This window comes from Oncorhynchus tshawytscha, linkage group LG21, assembly GCF_018296145.1.
Source record: "Oncorhynchus tshawytscha isolate Ot180627B linkage group LG21, Otsh_v2.0, whole genome shotgun sequence".
Lineage (NCBI taxonomy): Eukaryota > Metazoa > Chordata > Actinopteri > Salmoniformes > Salmonidae > Oncorhynchus > Oncorhynchus tshawytscha.
The window spans coordinates 10412642-10430969 of NC_056449.1; the positions used below are offsets into that span (position 1 = coordinate 10412642).

At 41.6% G+C, this 18328-nt stretch overlaps 1 protein-coding gene across 1 annotated transcript in view; it reads left to right on the forward strand.

Annotated features, from left to right (window-relative positions):
- Window positions 1–603: 603 nt before the first annotated feature.
- The window catches only part of LOC112220893 (vascular endothelial growth factor receptor kdr-like), a 72601-nt gene continuing 54876 nt past the window's right edge, over window positions 604–18328 (forward strand). The window contains exons 1-3 of the mRNA XM_024382850.2: window positions 604–1182; window positions 13564–13651; window positions 15784–15986. Of these exons, the coding sequence (XP_024238618.1) occupies window positions 1122–1182; window positions 13564–13651; window positions 15784–15986 (352 nt within the window). The 5' untranslated portion in view covers window positions 604–1121. The remainder of the gene's footprint in view (window positions 1183–13563; window positions 13652–15783; window positions 15987–18328) is intronic.

Consider the following 18328-nt stretch of genomic DNA (forward strand, 5'->3'; position numbering starts at 1 on the left):
TTTCCAAAGTTAAAAATAAATCCAACAAATATTTATTCTAAGAATTCGGACCGATATTTCCCCTTTGAAAAACCCCACCTCATGCTGGTTTCCCCAGACCAGATCATCTCTATTTTTAGACACTAGGTTTACTATTTTTAATTGATCAAGGTCAAGTAGGCTGTTTTGCATTCTCTTCATGCAACGTTGTGACTTGTATTGGGCAATGAAGGGCTGTGCAAATAGTTGAATTGTGAAACAGTGAATTCAAGAATTGAAATGTAGTATAATGTTGATGTTGCACTAAATGAATAAATGATGTTTGACTGATTCATTTTAAATCTTTATTTTCCTGTCAGTGAAGTAGGTCTTGGAAAAAAAATTCAAGTCATACAAAACCTTAAGCGATAAAACTGTTTGATGTAGCAAAGATACCAGCAAATACCGTCATCAATACATATTAAATATAATGTAGGCTATTTGCATGTCATATTAGTGAAATTAAAATGCAGAAAGTGTTTCTAGAACTGAAAACTGTCACAGCAGTTTGTCCTGAACAAGTGACGTTGCATACTTCCTTTGTTTTTCAGTATAAAGACAGAAACGTCCATGCACTGCAAGCAGTGCTGAGTACGAGTACCGAAGCGGATGAGACATTCTTTCAGACAGTTGCGCATTAATTAGTCTGCACTACGTTGTTCAGAGGATGTATGGTTGATTTTTCTCTGTGTTTTGTTTATTTAAAATTTGGAGCTTTTTGTTATCGTGTACAGAATATTTTAGGAATCGGGCACTTTGTGGCAACGCTTGTTCAAATTCAATCTAATCAGTTCCAAGGAAGGAGGGATACTGTCGCGCGGGTCGCACCTGCCCTCGGGACTGCACTCATCTGTCTCTTCAACTGGAACCAAAACTGCGCTGGGGAGCTGTCCTGAAAAACAAGCTATGGGATACAAGGAAAACTGCTGAGTTTCTTACATTTTGATCTAAGTATTGTTGGGATTTAAAAACGAAAGGGAATTTGTCACTTTTGGACTATTAGCCCTAGCTGCGAATTTTCTCCGTTTTCATCCTCAGCCAACACTTTTGGCTCTTCCTTGATTGATTTTATTTAAGTAGGGCTATCATCTGTGGTCGACAGAATGGCCCCGCTCGACTGCGCGAAACTGTCAATCCTCCTTCATTTGATCACATATATCACCGGTAAGAATTATTCCATATTTATCCAGAGATGGTTTATCCAAAAGTATTATTTGGTTATGCGAGTTGGACCTCAGTATAATTTCGTTACTTAATGCCCCCACATTTGATGATTTATTACCCCGTCAAATATGAATAATTGAAGATTGATTTTCACGTTTAGTCTGTCATTTTGCTGGTATGCAGCCTATTAATAAGTAGATTGTATTTTTTTATTCAAGAGTTTGAAGACAAACTCATTTTGTTTTGGAATGGACACTTTACGACATAGGTTTATGAGGTGATCATTATCAAGGATAATCCTGTTTAAATCATGACCATATCACACAATCCAACTAAGTTAAATTGAAAATGCCCCTGTTCTTTCTTGGAATTAAAATTCCATGTAGTTGAAATGCAGTTTTTATGGTAATTGAAGTTAATTTAAAGGTTGAGGTTCTGCCAATTAGGAATCCATACAGGTATGGACATTGCAGTTCATCTTGTCACCAGTAGATGTCACTTTCAATTGAAGTGAGGATTTAGCCTAATTGAGTACCGGCTACTGTGGTGTTTTACCTTAGTGAGTTTATGATCTATACCTATGACTTTATTATCACCTATACCTTTCACCTATTACCTCATTAGTTGACTGTTCTCAGTTAATCTCAAATTAGTTCATTCAGATTGGTCGTTTTTGTGTAAAATGTACTGGATATTGGTGAAATTATGTCTGATGTGTTACAGAAAACTCAGCCCCTGGAGGAGGGGAAATCAATTTGAAAACAGAACCAGTGTTTCAGTTATGGTGAAAATATGTGTTCTAGCATTGTTATCATGTGGATCTCCTGAGTCAAAGGTTGTTCAACATCTTGAGAATAGAATGTATGTTTCACAAAGCAAGCCACATTGTTATAACTTGGCAGCCCCAGGATCTTGATGCCTCTCCACGTAAACAAAATGGAGCAGAAAAGGTGGATGTTTCTCTAGATTGTGTCTTTCCCGGTGTGCTACACCGATATGTCTTCCTCCCTGTTTCCAAATAAACATGACATCCAAGCAGAGGAAATACTGCCCCCATCTATCTCCTCCATCCCCTGCTACTTTTTTAGTGTCTAGCTTTGTCTACAATGTTTCCAAATAGATTTCCTTCACTGTCCACAAGCGGAGCGTGGGAAAGACACAAGGAGGAAGCGGATGGAGGGGCAGGAGGCACCCTGGTATTGTTCTGGCCAGTAGAAGTCACGGAAACGTGACACGCTACCTGAGAAAATATTCCTTCCCGGAGCTCCTTACGCTCACAGGACAATGGGGAGGAGGAAAGGGAGACCATTTCTGCATGGTGATTGGCTGTATGGTAGGGACATTAATAGTAAATGGGGTCTAAAGACAGAGATGAGGAGAGTTTTGGTCAGATGGACAGGTACATTACCACAGAGATGGGGGTGGGGTCCACTACAAATAATCTGGAATAAACCCAACTAAATTGAAAAATAGGCATTTATTCCTTATTGTGCTGGTGATGTGACTTTGTTTAGTATTCGAAGTCATTGAGATTGTTGGTGGATTTGTAAGGCACTGCTAGAGATACGTGACATAAGAGGCGTTGATTATAGATGCTTGAAATTGGTAAATCCTCTTTCCTATCGCCAAAAGCGAACACTAACATTGATATATTGTATTTGTTACCCAACTCTCTCCAGATCAAAGCGGACCCTTATTAGGCCTTACCTGTCAACCCCATTTAACCATTACATACCTGTCAACCCCATTTAACCATTACATACCTGTCAACCCCATTTAACCATTACATACCTGTCAACCCCATTTAACCATTACATACCTGTCAACCCCATTTAACCATTACATACCTGTCAACCCCATTTAACCATTACACACCTGTCAACCCCATTTAACCATTACATACCTGTTAACCCCTTTTAACCATTACACACCTGTCAACCCCATTTAACCATTACATACCTGTCAACCCCATTTAACCATTACATACCTGTCAACCCCATTTAACCATTACATACCTGTCAACCCCATTTAACCATTACACACCTGTCAACCCCATTTAACCATTACATACCTGTCAACCCCATTTAACCATTACATACCTGTCAACCCCATTTAACCATTACACACCTGTCAACCCCATTTAACCATTACACACCTGTCAACCCCATTTAACCATTACATTCCTGTCAACCCCATTTAACCATTACATACCTGTCAACCCCATTTAACCATTACATACCTGTCGACCCCATTTAACCATTACACACCTGTCAACCCCATTTAACCATTACATACCTGTCAACCCCATTTAACCATTACATACCTGTCAACCCCATTTAACCATTGCATAACTGTCAACCCCATTTAACCATTACATTCCTTATGACTCGTTCAATGATAGAGAGGTCAAGTAAAAATGATTTGCACATATTTTACTCTGAGTGGTATGTGTGACTGCTTTTGATTTAGCGCAGGGCATGAGTCCAGCGCTTCTCTCCTCCTCGGCCCGCTGGCACTATCTGAAGCCTGATGGCTCTGACAGCCGGAGAGTTCTTTCCTGCAGCATCTCTTTGCTCGGGACCATGAAAACAGAGCTTTATTTGATGTAACTGTCTTGTGTTCAGATAATACAAGTTCTCCCTCCACCAGTACAGTGATAGGGTGTGTGCACTACACAGTAAAGTTGGTCTATTTTGTCTATTACCGTGGCTATTTCTCGTGGGATAATATCATCTCTCTTGGGATTGTTGCCTATCATCACATTGACGGGAACAGAACGTTCAGATGGGAACTATCTCAATCACCTTCAGAAATGATGCTTGACACTGCCCATCTGCTGGAAGGTCAGACCCAGAGCAGGGTTGTGGTTGAGAATCTACAACAGATTCAGATGAGTCAGGGAGTTTATGGCATGGTTTTGACACCCACGCCACAGTTAATGGAGACCTAGAGGACAGTAGGGTTCCGCTGACCATAAGTCATTGACTGAATCACACAAAATTAGATGAGGGAAGGGGAAGTGGTGAGAAAACTCTTCAAACAAAAATGGGATCTAAGTTTCTTCATTTTCAGCCACAAAACCACAAATCCTAAACAAAATCAAAGTCTTTGCCGATCCATTTCAGCCGCTTAGTTAAAGGGAATAACTGAGAGGATCAAATGTAACATTATCCAACCGTGCACTTCATTGGCCTCGCATCTCCCTTAACTTTGTTTCCAATTCAAACAACCTGTCCCAAAAGTCAGCCCATAGTGTCAAATGGAAACTCAATGGTCCAGTGTGCCTTTTGAAGCTGTTTCTCTGGGTTAAGGAGTATGATGTTCCAGTTAAGTTGATTTTAAAAATATTTTTTCTCCCCTCTGTGGGCACTTGAGATGGCCAATGGGAGTGATAGGGAGAGGTCATCTAAGTTCAAAGGGAGCTCATCCCTCACCAACGGTATGTCCGTGTCATGCAGCCTACACACACACACACACACACACACACACACACACACACACACACACACACACACACACACACACACACACACACACACACACACACACACACACACCACACACACATCCACACACACATCCACACACACACACACCAAGCATCTCTGTTTCTCTCTGACGGGCTAGACGGCTGCCAACATATCCACCAATGTGGTGTTATTCCAAGGTGAAATATTAACTCAGCTGTTGGTGTTGGCAGGTTTCCTTAGCTCTCGTACCTCTCTTGTACATGATGGATTCTTGGATTGGGAGACTTCTAACTGCACAGCAGAAGCACTTCAGTTGAATCTGGACATTTTACATTCAGGGATCAGTTGTTATCGCTGTTATTAACAGTGATGATAGCAGCATCCCCCTCTATAAGACATATATCTTTCTTGCTGAGCCGGCAATATATTTTATATTAACCCCTTCATGTGATTTAAATTTCAAGGACAAACTGTCCACCAGCCAGTTGTAATCTCACATGTTATGGAACAAGAATCCTCCTAGCTTACACATTGGAAGAGCTCATAGGAATCTCGTTATACAGGATATTCCTATAGTTAGCCACATTTTATTCTGTATTACCAGGAAAAGCTGACTGGCCACCCATTGTCCTTTATTCTGCCTTTTTAAAGGAGATGCAGGGACATTCTGTCTCCAAGACGTAATCTACGGGCTAATAAAAAAGTAACTCTCTTTTACTGTTGTCTTAACCATATTGTTGACAAAGTGCAGTGATTTCTGAAAGACCCATATTGTTGACAAAGTACAGTGGTTTCTAAAGGACCCGTATTGTTGACAAAGTGCAGTGATTTCTGAAGGACCCATATTGTTGACAAAGTGCAGTGATTTCTGAAGGACCCATATTGTTGACAAAGTACAGTGGTTTCTAAAGGACCCGTATTGTTGACAAAGTGAAGTGATTTCTGAAGGACCCATATTGTTGACAAAGTACAGTGGTTTCTAAAGGACCCGTATTGTTGACAAAGTGAAGTGATTTCTGAAGGACCCGTATTGTTGACAAAGTACAGTGGTTTCTAAAGGACCCGTATTGTTGACAAAGTGAAGTGATTTCTGAAGGACCCGTATTGTTGACAAAGTGAAGTGATTTCTGAAGGGTCCGGTTTGTTGACAAAGTGAAGTGATTTCTGAAGGACCCGTATTGTTGACAAAGTACAGTGGTTTCTAAAGGACCCGTATTGTTGACAAAGTGAAGTGATTTCTGAAGGACCCGTATTGTTGACAAAGTGAAGTGATTTCTGAAGGACCCGTATTGTTGACAAAGTGAAGTGATTTCTGAAGGACCCGTATTGTTGACAAAGTGAAGTGATTTCTGAAGGACCCGTATTGTTGACAAAGTGAAGTGATTTCTGAAGGACCCGTATTGTTGACAAAGTGAAGTGATTTCTGAAGGACCCGTATTGTTGACAAAGTGAAGTGATTTCTGAAGGACCCGTATTGTTGACAAAGTACAGTGGTTTCTAAAGGACCGTATTGTTGACAAAGTGAAGTGATTTCTGAAGGACCCGTATTGTTGACAAAGTACAGTGATTTCTGAAGGACCCATATTGTTGACAAAGTGAAGTGATTTCTGAAGGACCCGTATTGTTGACAAAGTGAAGTGATTTCTGAAGGACCCGTATTGTTGACAAAGTGAAGTGATTTCTGAAGGACCCGTATTGTTGACAAAGTGAAGTGATTTCTGAAGGACCCAGTGTGAGAGTGTATTCTCAACACACGAGGAGAAACTCTTAACTGCACAGAAAGAGCAGTAGTAGTAGCAACTTCTTATTTTGGCAGGGGGTCCCAACTCTTGTCAATGTTTTCAGCTCTTTGTTGTAAATCTGCCACCAGAGCATAGCAAATCTTGTGAGTTTGTCTTTCTGTGTGTTTGTTCTGACACACTCAACCTAAAGACAACTCACAAAATACCACTGGCTCAGAACAACATCACAGTGGGATGGCTGTATCGTCACGCCATGAGGCAATGAATATAACAGTGCAAGACAGGTTAACCCCAATGTAACCCCACAATCCATTATAGCCCACCAACTGTGAGCCAGTAAATCCTTGAAATTAATAATGGAATATTTTAAGTTCCTTTTTTGGGAAATTCGCAGTAGTGTTAAAGCCAGTTGCTTAAACTAAATATATTGTGAAAAATGTGTGGAAATGTAATAATGTGATGTAATAATGTGCAATTGAGGTAAAAATGCTGGCCCAGTGCGGTACAGGAAGCCAGTGATCATGTCGGTGGAAACTGATTGACTATAGCTGGCTACTGTTATGCTACTCTGCTGTATCCATGGACACACTGCAGCGAATATGACTCACAAGCCTCTGACCTTTCTCTTTTATAAAGGAGTGTGTGTCCCCCACCATCCTCTCCCTGCCCTTTGTTCCCCATGTTGGACTTACAAAGAGATGGAGTGGCAAGGTTAAACGAGGGAGTCATTATTCCACATTGTTGTTTTTGCCTTGAAAACCCCAAAATATATCCTCTCACTCTCACTCCAGAGACTGCCTTACTGGTAGATGGTAGGACGGGAAGCACGGGAAGCACACAGAGACATGAGGGAATTCCATACATTATTCCCAGCACTTTAAAGAGGAAGAGAGAGAGAACGAGAGTCTGAATGTGGCAGTAGCCAGGCAGTCCAGGCTAGTTGCCAACAGCTCGTGTGTATTAGTGCGTAATAGAACCCCATTATTATGGTATGAGATGACTGTGTTTGGGAGGAAATCCCCAGTTCAAACCCTTAAGCGGCATCATATTGGATTCAGCAGCAGTTTCTTACCTAAAGGATTTAACATCAAATCAAATTGTATTTGTCACATGCTTGGTAAATAACAGGTGTAGACTAACAGTGAAATGCTTACTGACGGGTCCATCCCAACAATGCAGAGAGAAAAATGTAAATAATAGACAACAATAACACAAGGAATAAAAATAATAATAATAACACCAGGAATAAATAGAAATATAATAACACCAGGAATACATAGAAATATAATAACACCAGGAATACATAGAAATATAATAACACCAGGAATAAATAGAAATGTAATAACACCAGGAATAAATAGAAAAGTAATAACAGCAGGAATACATAGAAATTTAATAACACCAGGAATACATAGAAATTTAATAACACCAGGAATAAATAGAAATGTAATAACACCAGGAATAAATAGAAATTTAATAACACCAGGAATGAATACACAATGAGAAATTATAACTTGGCTATATACCCAGGGTACCATTACCGAGTCGATTAGCACGGGTAGGGTACAAGGTAATTGAGGAAGATATGTAAATATTGGTAGAGATGAAGTGGCTAGGCAACCGGATAGATAATAAACAGTAACAGCAGTGTAAGTGAAGAGTCAAAAGAGATTAGTGCAATAAGGGTCAATGCAATATTCTAGGTAGCTGTTGGTTAACTATTTAACTAATTATTTAGCAGTCTTATGGCTTGGGGGTAGAAGCTGTTCAGCATCCTGTTGGTTCCAGACTTGGTGCATCGGTATCGCTTGCAGTGCCGTAGCAGAGAGAACAGTCTATGACTTGGGTGGCTGGTATAGAGGTCCTGGATCGCATGGAGTTCGGCCCGAGTGATTTAATGGGCCGTACGCATTACTCACTGTAGCGCCTTGAAGGTCGGATGCCAGTTGCCATACCAAGCGGTGACGCAGCCAAACAAGATGCTCTCAATGGTGCAGCTATAGAACCTTTTGTGGATCTGAGAGCCCATGTCAAATATTTTTAGCCTCCTGATGTGGAAGAGGTGTTGTTGTGCCCTCTTCATGACTGTGTTGATGTGTTTGGACCATGATAGATCTTTAGTGATGTGGACACCGAAGAACATGAAGCCCTCAACCCGCTCCACTACAGCTCCGTCGATGTGAATGGGGGCGTGTTTGGCCCTCCGTTTCCTGTAGTCCACAATCAGCTCCTTTGTCTTGCTGACGTTGAGGGAGAGGTTGTTGTCCTGGCACCACACTGCCAGGTCTCTGACCTCCTCCCTGTAGGCTGTCTCATCGTCGTCGGTGATCAGGCCTACCATCGTCATCAATACAGGTAATGAGTGGAGAACAGGAAGGCTTCTTAAAGAAAAACTAACAGGTCTGTGAGAGCCGGAATTCTTACTGGTTGGTAGGTGATCAAATACTTATGTCATGCAATAAAAGTCTAATTAATTACTTAAAAATCATACAATGTGATTTTCTGGATTCTTGTTTTAGATTCCATCTCTCACAGTTGAAGTGTACCTACGATAAAAATTACAGACCTCTACATGCTTTGTAAGTAAGAAAAACCTGCAAAATCGGCAGTGTATCAAATACTTGTTCTCCCCACTGTATTTACTTGAGTCATTTTCTATTAATGTATCTTTACTTTTACTCAAGAATGACAATTGAGTACTTTTTCCACCACTGCCCAGGGTTCTTATCTTAATTATGAGATTGAAAGGCACAATGGTGTTGAACGCTGAGTTGTAGTCAATGAACAGCTCATGAGATAGTATTTCGATTACACAAGTGTCTGGCAGAAAACAGCTGAAATGGTTTTGGGTGTTTTAAAGAGCACACTGATTTCCATGGGGACTAGACACAAAGATAGGATTTGGATTAGTTTAAAAACAGTCAATTTGTCATTGTTTGGAGGCCCTGTTTGTTCTCTGACTACATTTTTGCTTTCCGTTTAGCTTGACCCCAAACACGTCCAAATAGAGCTTGGAATCCCAACCTTTTAGAAGCAAAAGCAAAAGTCCTTCCTGGAAGTGTAACGACCACACGTGTTTTCAAAACACAATGTCCTGTTCTTTGTTGTTTCCCCAGCTCTGCACAGAGGGAGGCTAGGAACTTATGAATGGAGGTCCCAGAGTAACACTACCAATGTCAACTGCTGTTTGAAAACTGTCATAAGAGCCCAACGCCAACAAGCACTGAGCTAAATATGGCAACCCAGAGAGGCATCAGAGAGTAGTTGCTCTCTCTCTGTTTTTTGTTGGTTCCATGCCTGTCCTCTTCTTTTATGGCTCCTAATGAGAACCAGGTCTTGGACCCTCTGAACTGAACCACCACAACAAGCACAATTTCTGGATTCTTCAGGCGTTCCGTTGGAGGAATGCGGCACACAGCTGTTCGGTGGGGGCGGGGGGACGCGGCGGGTGGCTTGATGAGGGGTCTTTTTTAAGTGGGAACCATCCATCTGTAGTTTGTTGCAGAGCAGAGGGAACTGCCTGGTTTTAGGAGAAGAGTTTCCCTCCAGTGAGTGGTGAGGTCAGGTTGTGTAGTGTGTGTGTGTGTGTGTGTGTGTGTGTGTGTGTGTGTGTGTGTGTGTGTGTGTGTGTGTGTGTGTGTGTGTGTGTGTGTGTGTGAGAGAGACACTTTGTGCATACAGTATGTAAAAGCAAGTGGATCAAAGTGTGGAACAAAAGTGGTGGAGTGGTCGAGTTTTTGAATGAGAGTCAAGTTCAATTACAACCAAACCATAATACTGTAACATAGCTGTACATAGCAGTACAAAGCATAGCAGTACTGCACTAGAGGTCATTTGTAGACAGTAAATAAAATAGTGATCGGGGAAATAAATCCATACAGTACATATCGCAATATTATTTTTGGGTGATATTATATAGATAGTTGACTCCAATTTGTGCTACTGTAGGTAGCGTTAGCTAGCACTAGTCGGCTGTACCTGTGCCAAAAATCTGGTATTTTTCATCCTGTAGCTTGTTCTCCATCTTCCTTTTAAATAGTGTGCCGACATGTTTTCAGCTCTTTTGTTTCTCCTGACTGAACAAAACAAATTTTCTTGTGATCTCTCGTCTCTCTCCAGCAGACATATAGTGAGAAAAATGTTTGAAACATCAAATCGCAATAAGATCGCAGTATAGGATCGCAATACATAGAGGCACCTAAGTATCATGATAATATCGTATTGTGAAGTCCCTAGCAATTCCCAGCCCTAGTAAATAAGACTTTTTAGGAATATATATATATATATATATTATTTAAAGCATTAATGGACAACATATGAGCTTTAGGAAACATTAGCTTGAGGCAGGACCGTTTTCTAGGAATCTCGGTGTGAGTACGTCCTTTTCTCTCAGCTGGTTTGAAATATGCACCGTACATTCTTCAGGCCTTTGTTTATGTACACATCGATCCATCCATGTGTGAATACACACATGGGCAATAAGAAACAAGTCATAACGACAGGAGTCGTAGCGTGTTTGTCTGAAGATTGTGATCTCTGATTTAGGTTTAGCATAAGTAGAAGTATTAAAGAGAGCGATGTAGTATACTTAGACCCTATACTCTAGTACTCTGTCATACTGAGAGGAATGTTTTCATCCCTTTAAAAACCTTTGACCACATCCCTTCCCCTCCAAATAACCTTGGACTCATACAAAACAATGATGTTATAACATTTTGAGGGGGAAGTTGATATTGAGTGCCAACATTGGCATGGGCAGTTCATTCTTGAACAACAGCTGTTCAGACCCTCACAGTGAAACAAATCCGAACTCTGTGTACTTTTGATTGTGTGTGTGTGTGTGTTATGTTCAGTTCACGTGCATTTGTGTGTGGGTTTCTGGAGTCCACACAGGGAATTAGCCTTGTTGTGTAATTCCATTGACTGTCTGGATACTGTATGACTCAAGTAAAAGCTTTGCTGCAGATATCCGCTCTGAAAGAGAAAATGTAATGAACGTGTTTGCCTGGCGACCCGGACTAAACCCCAGGTTGTCAGTACACAAGCTGCATGGGGAGTAGAGAGTCAAAAGAAGGAAATCACTTATAAGACCATCACACCTCACGGACAGCAGAGAGAATGACAGTGCTTCCTATGCTGAGTACCGCGAGCAGCACCTATCAACAGCTTCAGCCAGGCCCACCCCCAACTGGGATTTTTAATCCACCGTTTCAACCTCCCCTTTTTGTCGCTCTTCCCTACACATGTAATAATAGCATACAGAGCATCAACAAGATCAGAGGTCAATAAAAAAGTACATCTGCCCAAATAAGTGTTATGAGAAAGAGAGGAAGAGAGAGAGAGTCCCCACCGAGCTAGATTGACTGATTGATCTGGAGGAAGTGCTTGTTGACATGTTGCAGGGCTCATCTGGGTCTGCCCGGTTCTCCCCAGTTGTAACTGACCCGTCTGGCTGGCTGAGGTGCACAGCTGCTCCCCATGCCCCCCCTCTCATATGCCTCCCACCCACCCCACTCTAACACACTCACAAAGCTCATCACTTCTAGACCAGAGCAGTATCCATGCAGAGCCCTACCCTACACGGACTGCACCGGAAACAACCCCCACCCCCCATCCCCAAGTCTGACCCCTGCACAGCAGAGCACCACTTGCATAAGAACCAGCAGCAGAGTAGACCAGAACATGGGCTGTACTGACTCAGGTGAAAAACTCCCAAGGAATTTGTCACACTACTAGTAAGTCAGACTGTAGGATTCTTGGCTGTAAATAGAGGAATGGTGTAATTAGGTTGACTGTAAATAGAGGCATGGTGTAATTAGGTTGACTGTAAATAGAGGAATGGTGTAATTAGGTTGACTGTAAATAGAGGCATGGTGTAATTAGGTTGACTGTAAATAGAGGCATGGTGTAATTAGGTTGACTGTAAATAGAGGAATGGTGTAATTAGGTTGACTGTAAATAGAGGCATGGTGTAATTAGGTTGACTGTAAATAGAGGCATGGTGTAATTAGGTTGACTGTAAATAGAGGCATGGTGTAATTAGGTTGACTGTAAATAGAGGCATGGTGTAATTAGGGTGACTGTAAATAGAGGGATGGTGTAATTAGGTTGACTGTAAATAGAGGCATGGTGTAATTAGGTTGACTGTAAAATAGAGGAATGGTGTAATTAGGTTGACTGTAAATAGAGGCATGGTGTAATTAGGTTGACTGTGAATAGAGGCATGGTGTAATTAGGTTGACTGTAAATAGAGGCATGGTGTAATTAGGGTGACTGTAAATAGAGGGATGGTGTAATTAGGTTGACTGTAAATAGAGGCATGGTGTAATTAGGTTGACTGTAAAATAGAGGAATGGTGTAATTAGGTTGACTGTAAATAGAGGCATGGTGTAATTAGGTTGACTGTAAATAGAGGCATGGTGTAATTAGGTTGACTGTGAATAGAGGCAAATAGGTTGACTGTAAATAGAGGCATGGTGTAATTAGGTTGACTGTAAAATAGAGGAATGGTGTAATTAGGTTGACTGTAAAATAGAGGAATGGTGTAATTAGGTTGACTGTAAATAGAGGCATGGTGTAATTAGGGTGACTGTAAATAGAGGGATGGTGTAATTAGGTTGACTGTAAATAGAGGCATGGTGTAATTAGGTTGACTGTAAATAGAGGCATGGTGTAATTAGGTTGACTGTAAAATAGAGGAATGGTGTAATTAGGTTGACTGTAAAATAGAGGAATGGTGTAATTAGGTTGACTGTAAATAGAGGCATGGTGTAATTAGGGTGACTGTAAATAGAGGGATGGTGTAATTAGGTTGACTGTAAATAGAGGAATGGTGTAATTAGGTTGACTGTAAATAGAGGCATGGTGTAATTAGGGTGACTGTAAATAGAGGGATGGTGTAATTAGGTTGACTGTAAATAGAGGAATGGTGTAATTAGGTTGACTGTAAATAGAGGGATGGTGTAATTAGGTTGACTGTAAATAGAGGAATGGTGTAATTAGGTTGACCGTAAATAGAGGCATGGTGTAATTAGGTTGACTGTAAATAGAGGCATTGTGTAATTTGTTGTTTACTGTAAGACAACTATGAAGCAAAACTTTGAAATGCGCAGTGTGTATTAATGTATTAATAGACAATGTCTGAATGTGTGTGTGTGTGTGTTTTACAGGTCAGGTCAGCCTACCGGCCCCTCTTCTGCTTCCCTCTGGGGACACACACCTTCGCCACACTGGGAAGTCACTCACCCTCACCTGCAGGTATGACACACATTCACACACACACATAAACAAACACACACACATACCCACGAACAAACACACACACACACACACACACATACTGAACCAACAAGTTCCCCAACAGAAAATATGTTTTAACTTACAGATGTAGGATCTTAATTTGAACCAGTTTGCTACAGCAGTAAAATAATCCCGCAGCAACAGGAAATGTGAATTATTATGTGGATTATAATTACTGGACATTTTGGGGTTGATACATTTTTCTTAAGGCAAAGTCAAGTCTGAAATTTCAAAGTGGAAATTACAAATACATTACACATTTTAAATGTCCTGCATTGCAGGAAAGTTCTCATGCAACAGGGTGATCAAATTAATATTCTACATCTGTACTCTATAGGGCCCCATCACAAGAGTCAGGAGTTGTTCCTGCCCACACAACCAGACAAGGAAATACTTGTTTTTTACAACTCTGGGGTTTTCTCTGTTAGGTCATATGGACAGAACAAAAAAGTGTAAATGCCTTTTAAAATAGGCCATTCATTTTGATGATAGAGGTACGGGAAATAATCTGAACTCCCTGGCAAGGTTTACATCAAAAATCCAAACGGTTCATGCCAACACCCCTCCCCTGTCATTTATTAGGTCCTGGTCCTGCTCCAGTGGTTGGCTGTTCTCTGGACTGCCAAGGAAGCCTGTCTGGCACCATTAGACAGCTAGGTCAGGATAAAGTAAGGAGAGGGAATGTAAAAGGGACTGCTGGAGCATCAAGACCGTCAGACCACAGAGGCAGCTAGGCAGTTACACTCCCAGCCAGGAACAGTGTGGTCCCCATTTATCAATCTGTTCCAAATTCCTCCGGGGGGGCGATGGGACCCCTGTCTGTCTGAAGTGCACACATTTGTTAAGCGTTTAGAGAGCCTTGCATAATTTTCTAGACACTTCAGGAAAGCTAACCCCTGTTTTCCTAATGCAACACTTCCCTCCAAGGCCATGTGCTAAAAAGTCCCTGGACTAAAACTATGGTTTCTAGCCTCTTGATGAGAGTTTGAAGTTGCTTGACTCAAGGCGCTGTAGGTAGAGGCAGTAGTATGCAGCGAGAAATTGTTCAAGATCCTCTGGGATCGCTTTTAATGGGACCTTAAAAACGGCATTGTTTGGAATATGTGTTATTTGAACACATCATCCCAGAGACCCCAGCCATGTCCTCATGTGCAAATCCAAGTTATCAAGATGACTCCAGATTATTGGAAGGGCCTTTAAACACTTTCCAATAAACATAATCTGAGAGGTCCTGAGGGGAGGGGCTGGACCTAATCAACTGGCAACCGGCACAAAATGGTGTGACACTGGAAAAATTCCCACAGAATAATTATTGCAAACCATTCATCTATTTCTTTTCCTGAGAATATCCACTATCAAAAAACAGAAAAGGCACATAATCAGTCAAATCAGGTCAAAGCCAAAGTTTTACACGGATTTGAATAAGTTTAAATAAAAGTTCAGATGGATTCTTAAAACTAGAATCCTTAGTTGCTACATCCATTTTAATTATATATAGCCATTGATTCTTGAAGAATATAATTTATACATGCCTCACGAGTTTAGTTAAACTGTTGTACCCCATCAGAGCCCAACATATAATCTTGTTTTAAACAATGTACATGTAAACAAACACTGTATCTTCTAAAACTACAAGTTTGATATCATGGATGGTCAGTCCTTGCATCCCTAGCACTGTCTATGAATTTAAAAGAGGTTACATTTCCTCCAGGCTGAGTGATGGCATTGTTATTGTTTCAATTAAGGATTCCAGCTTTAAGAGCTTGTGCCTGTAACATTTGAGAGTATGTTTGTGTGCATAAATCAGGTGAGACAATGAAGGTATTTGACTTGGTGATGCTGCTGACCTGAGGGTGACGACCCAGAACCCTAGTGGGGGTAGGAGGGTAATAAGAAAGGGATGATGCAGGTGGTCTGACTGACCCTCTCAGACCCTCAGTACTTTGTCGCTTGACTTAGATGTTGCCCTTAACCACAGATCTAGAATCCGATTTCCCTACCCTCAATCCACGTTTGAACCATTAGGGACACTAAATAATATCTGATCCTCTATCAGTTCTTAGGGCTTACTTCTGCTGTGTCTTTATCAGAGGTGCCGCCCAACTGCACTGGAGGCTGCCCTGGCGGGACGTCACCTCGGAGGGGGTGCGCGTGGAGGAGTGTGAGCCCCAGCTGCACACCCACTGCAGTAAGTTGCTGGTGAGCCACCTGAGCCCCAACGACACGGGCCTCTACAGCTGCAGGTACACCCAGCCCTCCGCCGACTTCAGCTCCACCTACATCTACGTCAAAGGTGAGTCCCCGCTTTATACTGTTCAGACATTTCCCAATGGTATAGCCCCTTTCATACGATGCTGTATATGCAGCAGGTTTTACATACACTATAAAGTGTATGCTGACAGAGTAAATCATCATTGTTGAGTTCTATAATGACATTCTTGCATGAATTTTAAGCCCAAGCCCTACCCAGGCCCGCGACGTTCAGGCCCTACCCTACCCAGGCCCGATTGCTTATGCCAAATTTTAGGGCTGGACTTACCTGAACGCGAAATAAGAAATAACTTCCTTTGTTAGAATCCGTTAGCCGTCTCTGTCTGTTCTCCCCCTCTCTGCGCTGCTCGCTCTGCATGCGCTCTGTGCATGGCTCTGCTTGTGTGAGTATCCATAGCAGTGCCTCTGCTTGCTGTTATGCTCAATGACAAGACAGAGAGCAGTTAGCTGTAAACTAGCTACTTTTTCTCCCTCTAAACTCCGATAAAACTCAAGGAACATTACTTTTTCTGTTAAAATATTCTCTCCTGTGGACTCGGTCAATGTTCTAGTGTTATATTTGATGAGGTTCAAGCACTTCTGACACCATGATATGTACTTTGAAGCTAAACACGAGCAATTGGCTCAGCTTCAAAATGTTAATGATCAGTTTAGTGATAACCGAGCCCTACCCGTACCTTAGTAATTGATGAAAAAACAGGCCCTTCCCAGCCCTAACCCGTTGTATAATGTTGGGGCCCATCAGGCTCAGGTCGGGTAGTAGAGCTCTAGCATAAAGTACATAATTAGCCAATAGCTCCCAGTGCGTGAAAGTTGATATGAAAAGGATCTCCCTTTGTGATTGAAATAGTTTGTTGCATTCTGTTCATTTTAACGCCGATAAGAACTTTTTTCACTCCTGATCTGTATGGGTTTTTTTTTTCATATTTTTCATTACAGTTGGTTTGTTACAGAACAGCATAAGTTCAACAAACTCCCTCTAAAAAGCAGGGGGTGATTTTAAATGGGCCAACGCCTATAGTGCAGTACAGTTTAAACTGAGACAGCTATTAGAACAACAGAGGCTCTTAAGGGCCAGGCTAGAACCATGGTCACTGAGCAGCCTGACATCTTCCTGCAGGATACAGGAGCTGGAAGCCAGCCAGTCTTTCAGAAAAAAAGACAGAATAAGATTTAAAAATATATATATATATATAAATAAAGGAGAGGCTCCATCCATTCCATACCTGATTTAGCGGACAACAGCCATATCTCTCCACATGTTGTAAAGAGGATGGTTTGTAATCACAGATATATGACTATATGTTGAGAGGGGATTTTTTATTTTAAGGAGTCTAGTCCAAGCCATACAGAAGGAACTGAGTTGTGCCTCTAACAGAGAGAAAGGCTTCCCCCCGCTTCCTGACTCCTTCTGGGACAGGGAAGGAGAGTGTATCGCATTGGAAGCCCTTGTCATTGGCTATTATTTCCGGCTTCTGTTTTTCCAGTCAGTCTCTCCTGGAGCCTCGCACAACACCAGCTATGGTCTCTCCCATGTTACAAGCTTAGTCCTCCCTCAAAATTTGGAGAATGTCCTCTACGAAACAGACAAACTGCACGTACAAACACTTGCAAATAGCTCCTTAGTGAGAGCATTGCAAGGCAACACTAAATACCTTAAAACATTACCATAGTTGAGATTGCAATCAGTGTCCCTTCAAAAATGTCAAGGTCTTAGACTGAGGGACTGTGGTGGGGATCGGTCTCATGGAACATCTGGGCAGAAAGATAAGAATGACAAGCCTGACGAATAACCTTTTCTGGATGAAACAAATAGTGAGTTTCTTTCTATCTCTGTCTGGACATATATTTTTGTCCAGGACATCTTTTTGTCCAGCTCCTGTGATGTGTGTGCACAAATGTTTCTTAATATCTGGCCTTCAGAACAGATGCTGATATTTCGAGCGAACTTAAAATTGCGATGCAAAAAGTACTAGACTCCATAGGTTGAGGTCCTAGCCTAATTCCCTGGCTGCTCTCTCTGCCTCCTCTGGCGATCTGACAGCCTGGTAGCCCCATGTTTAGTCTAACCAGGCCTCTTTCAAAGACTTTCAACTGTTTATTAGATCATTTTCCATATTTGTTTTACAAATACTAGTCCATTTTATCACGCCAAAACAGCTCAGCCTCGTACAAATCACTCAAGTATTTGTGTAACAGCAAAGTTCACACAGCAGGTCTGTGAAAGAACAGTCAGAGAGGTATTGGATGCCTGCCCTGGTGAAAAAGACTGGAGCTGTGATAGCTATGATAGCTCTATCTCCACCCTGTTTCTTTATCCAAAGCTGCACCTAGCAGGAGGAGCGGTAGGGGGTTTGGAGAATG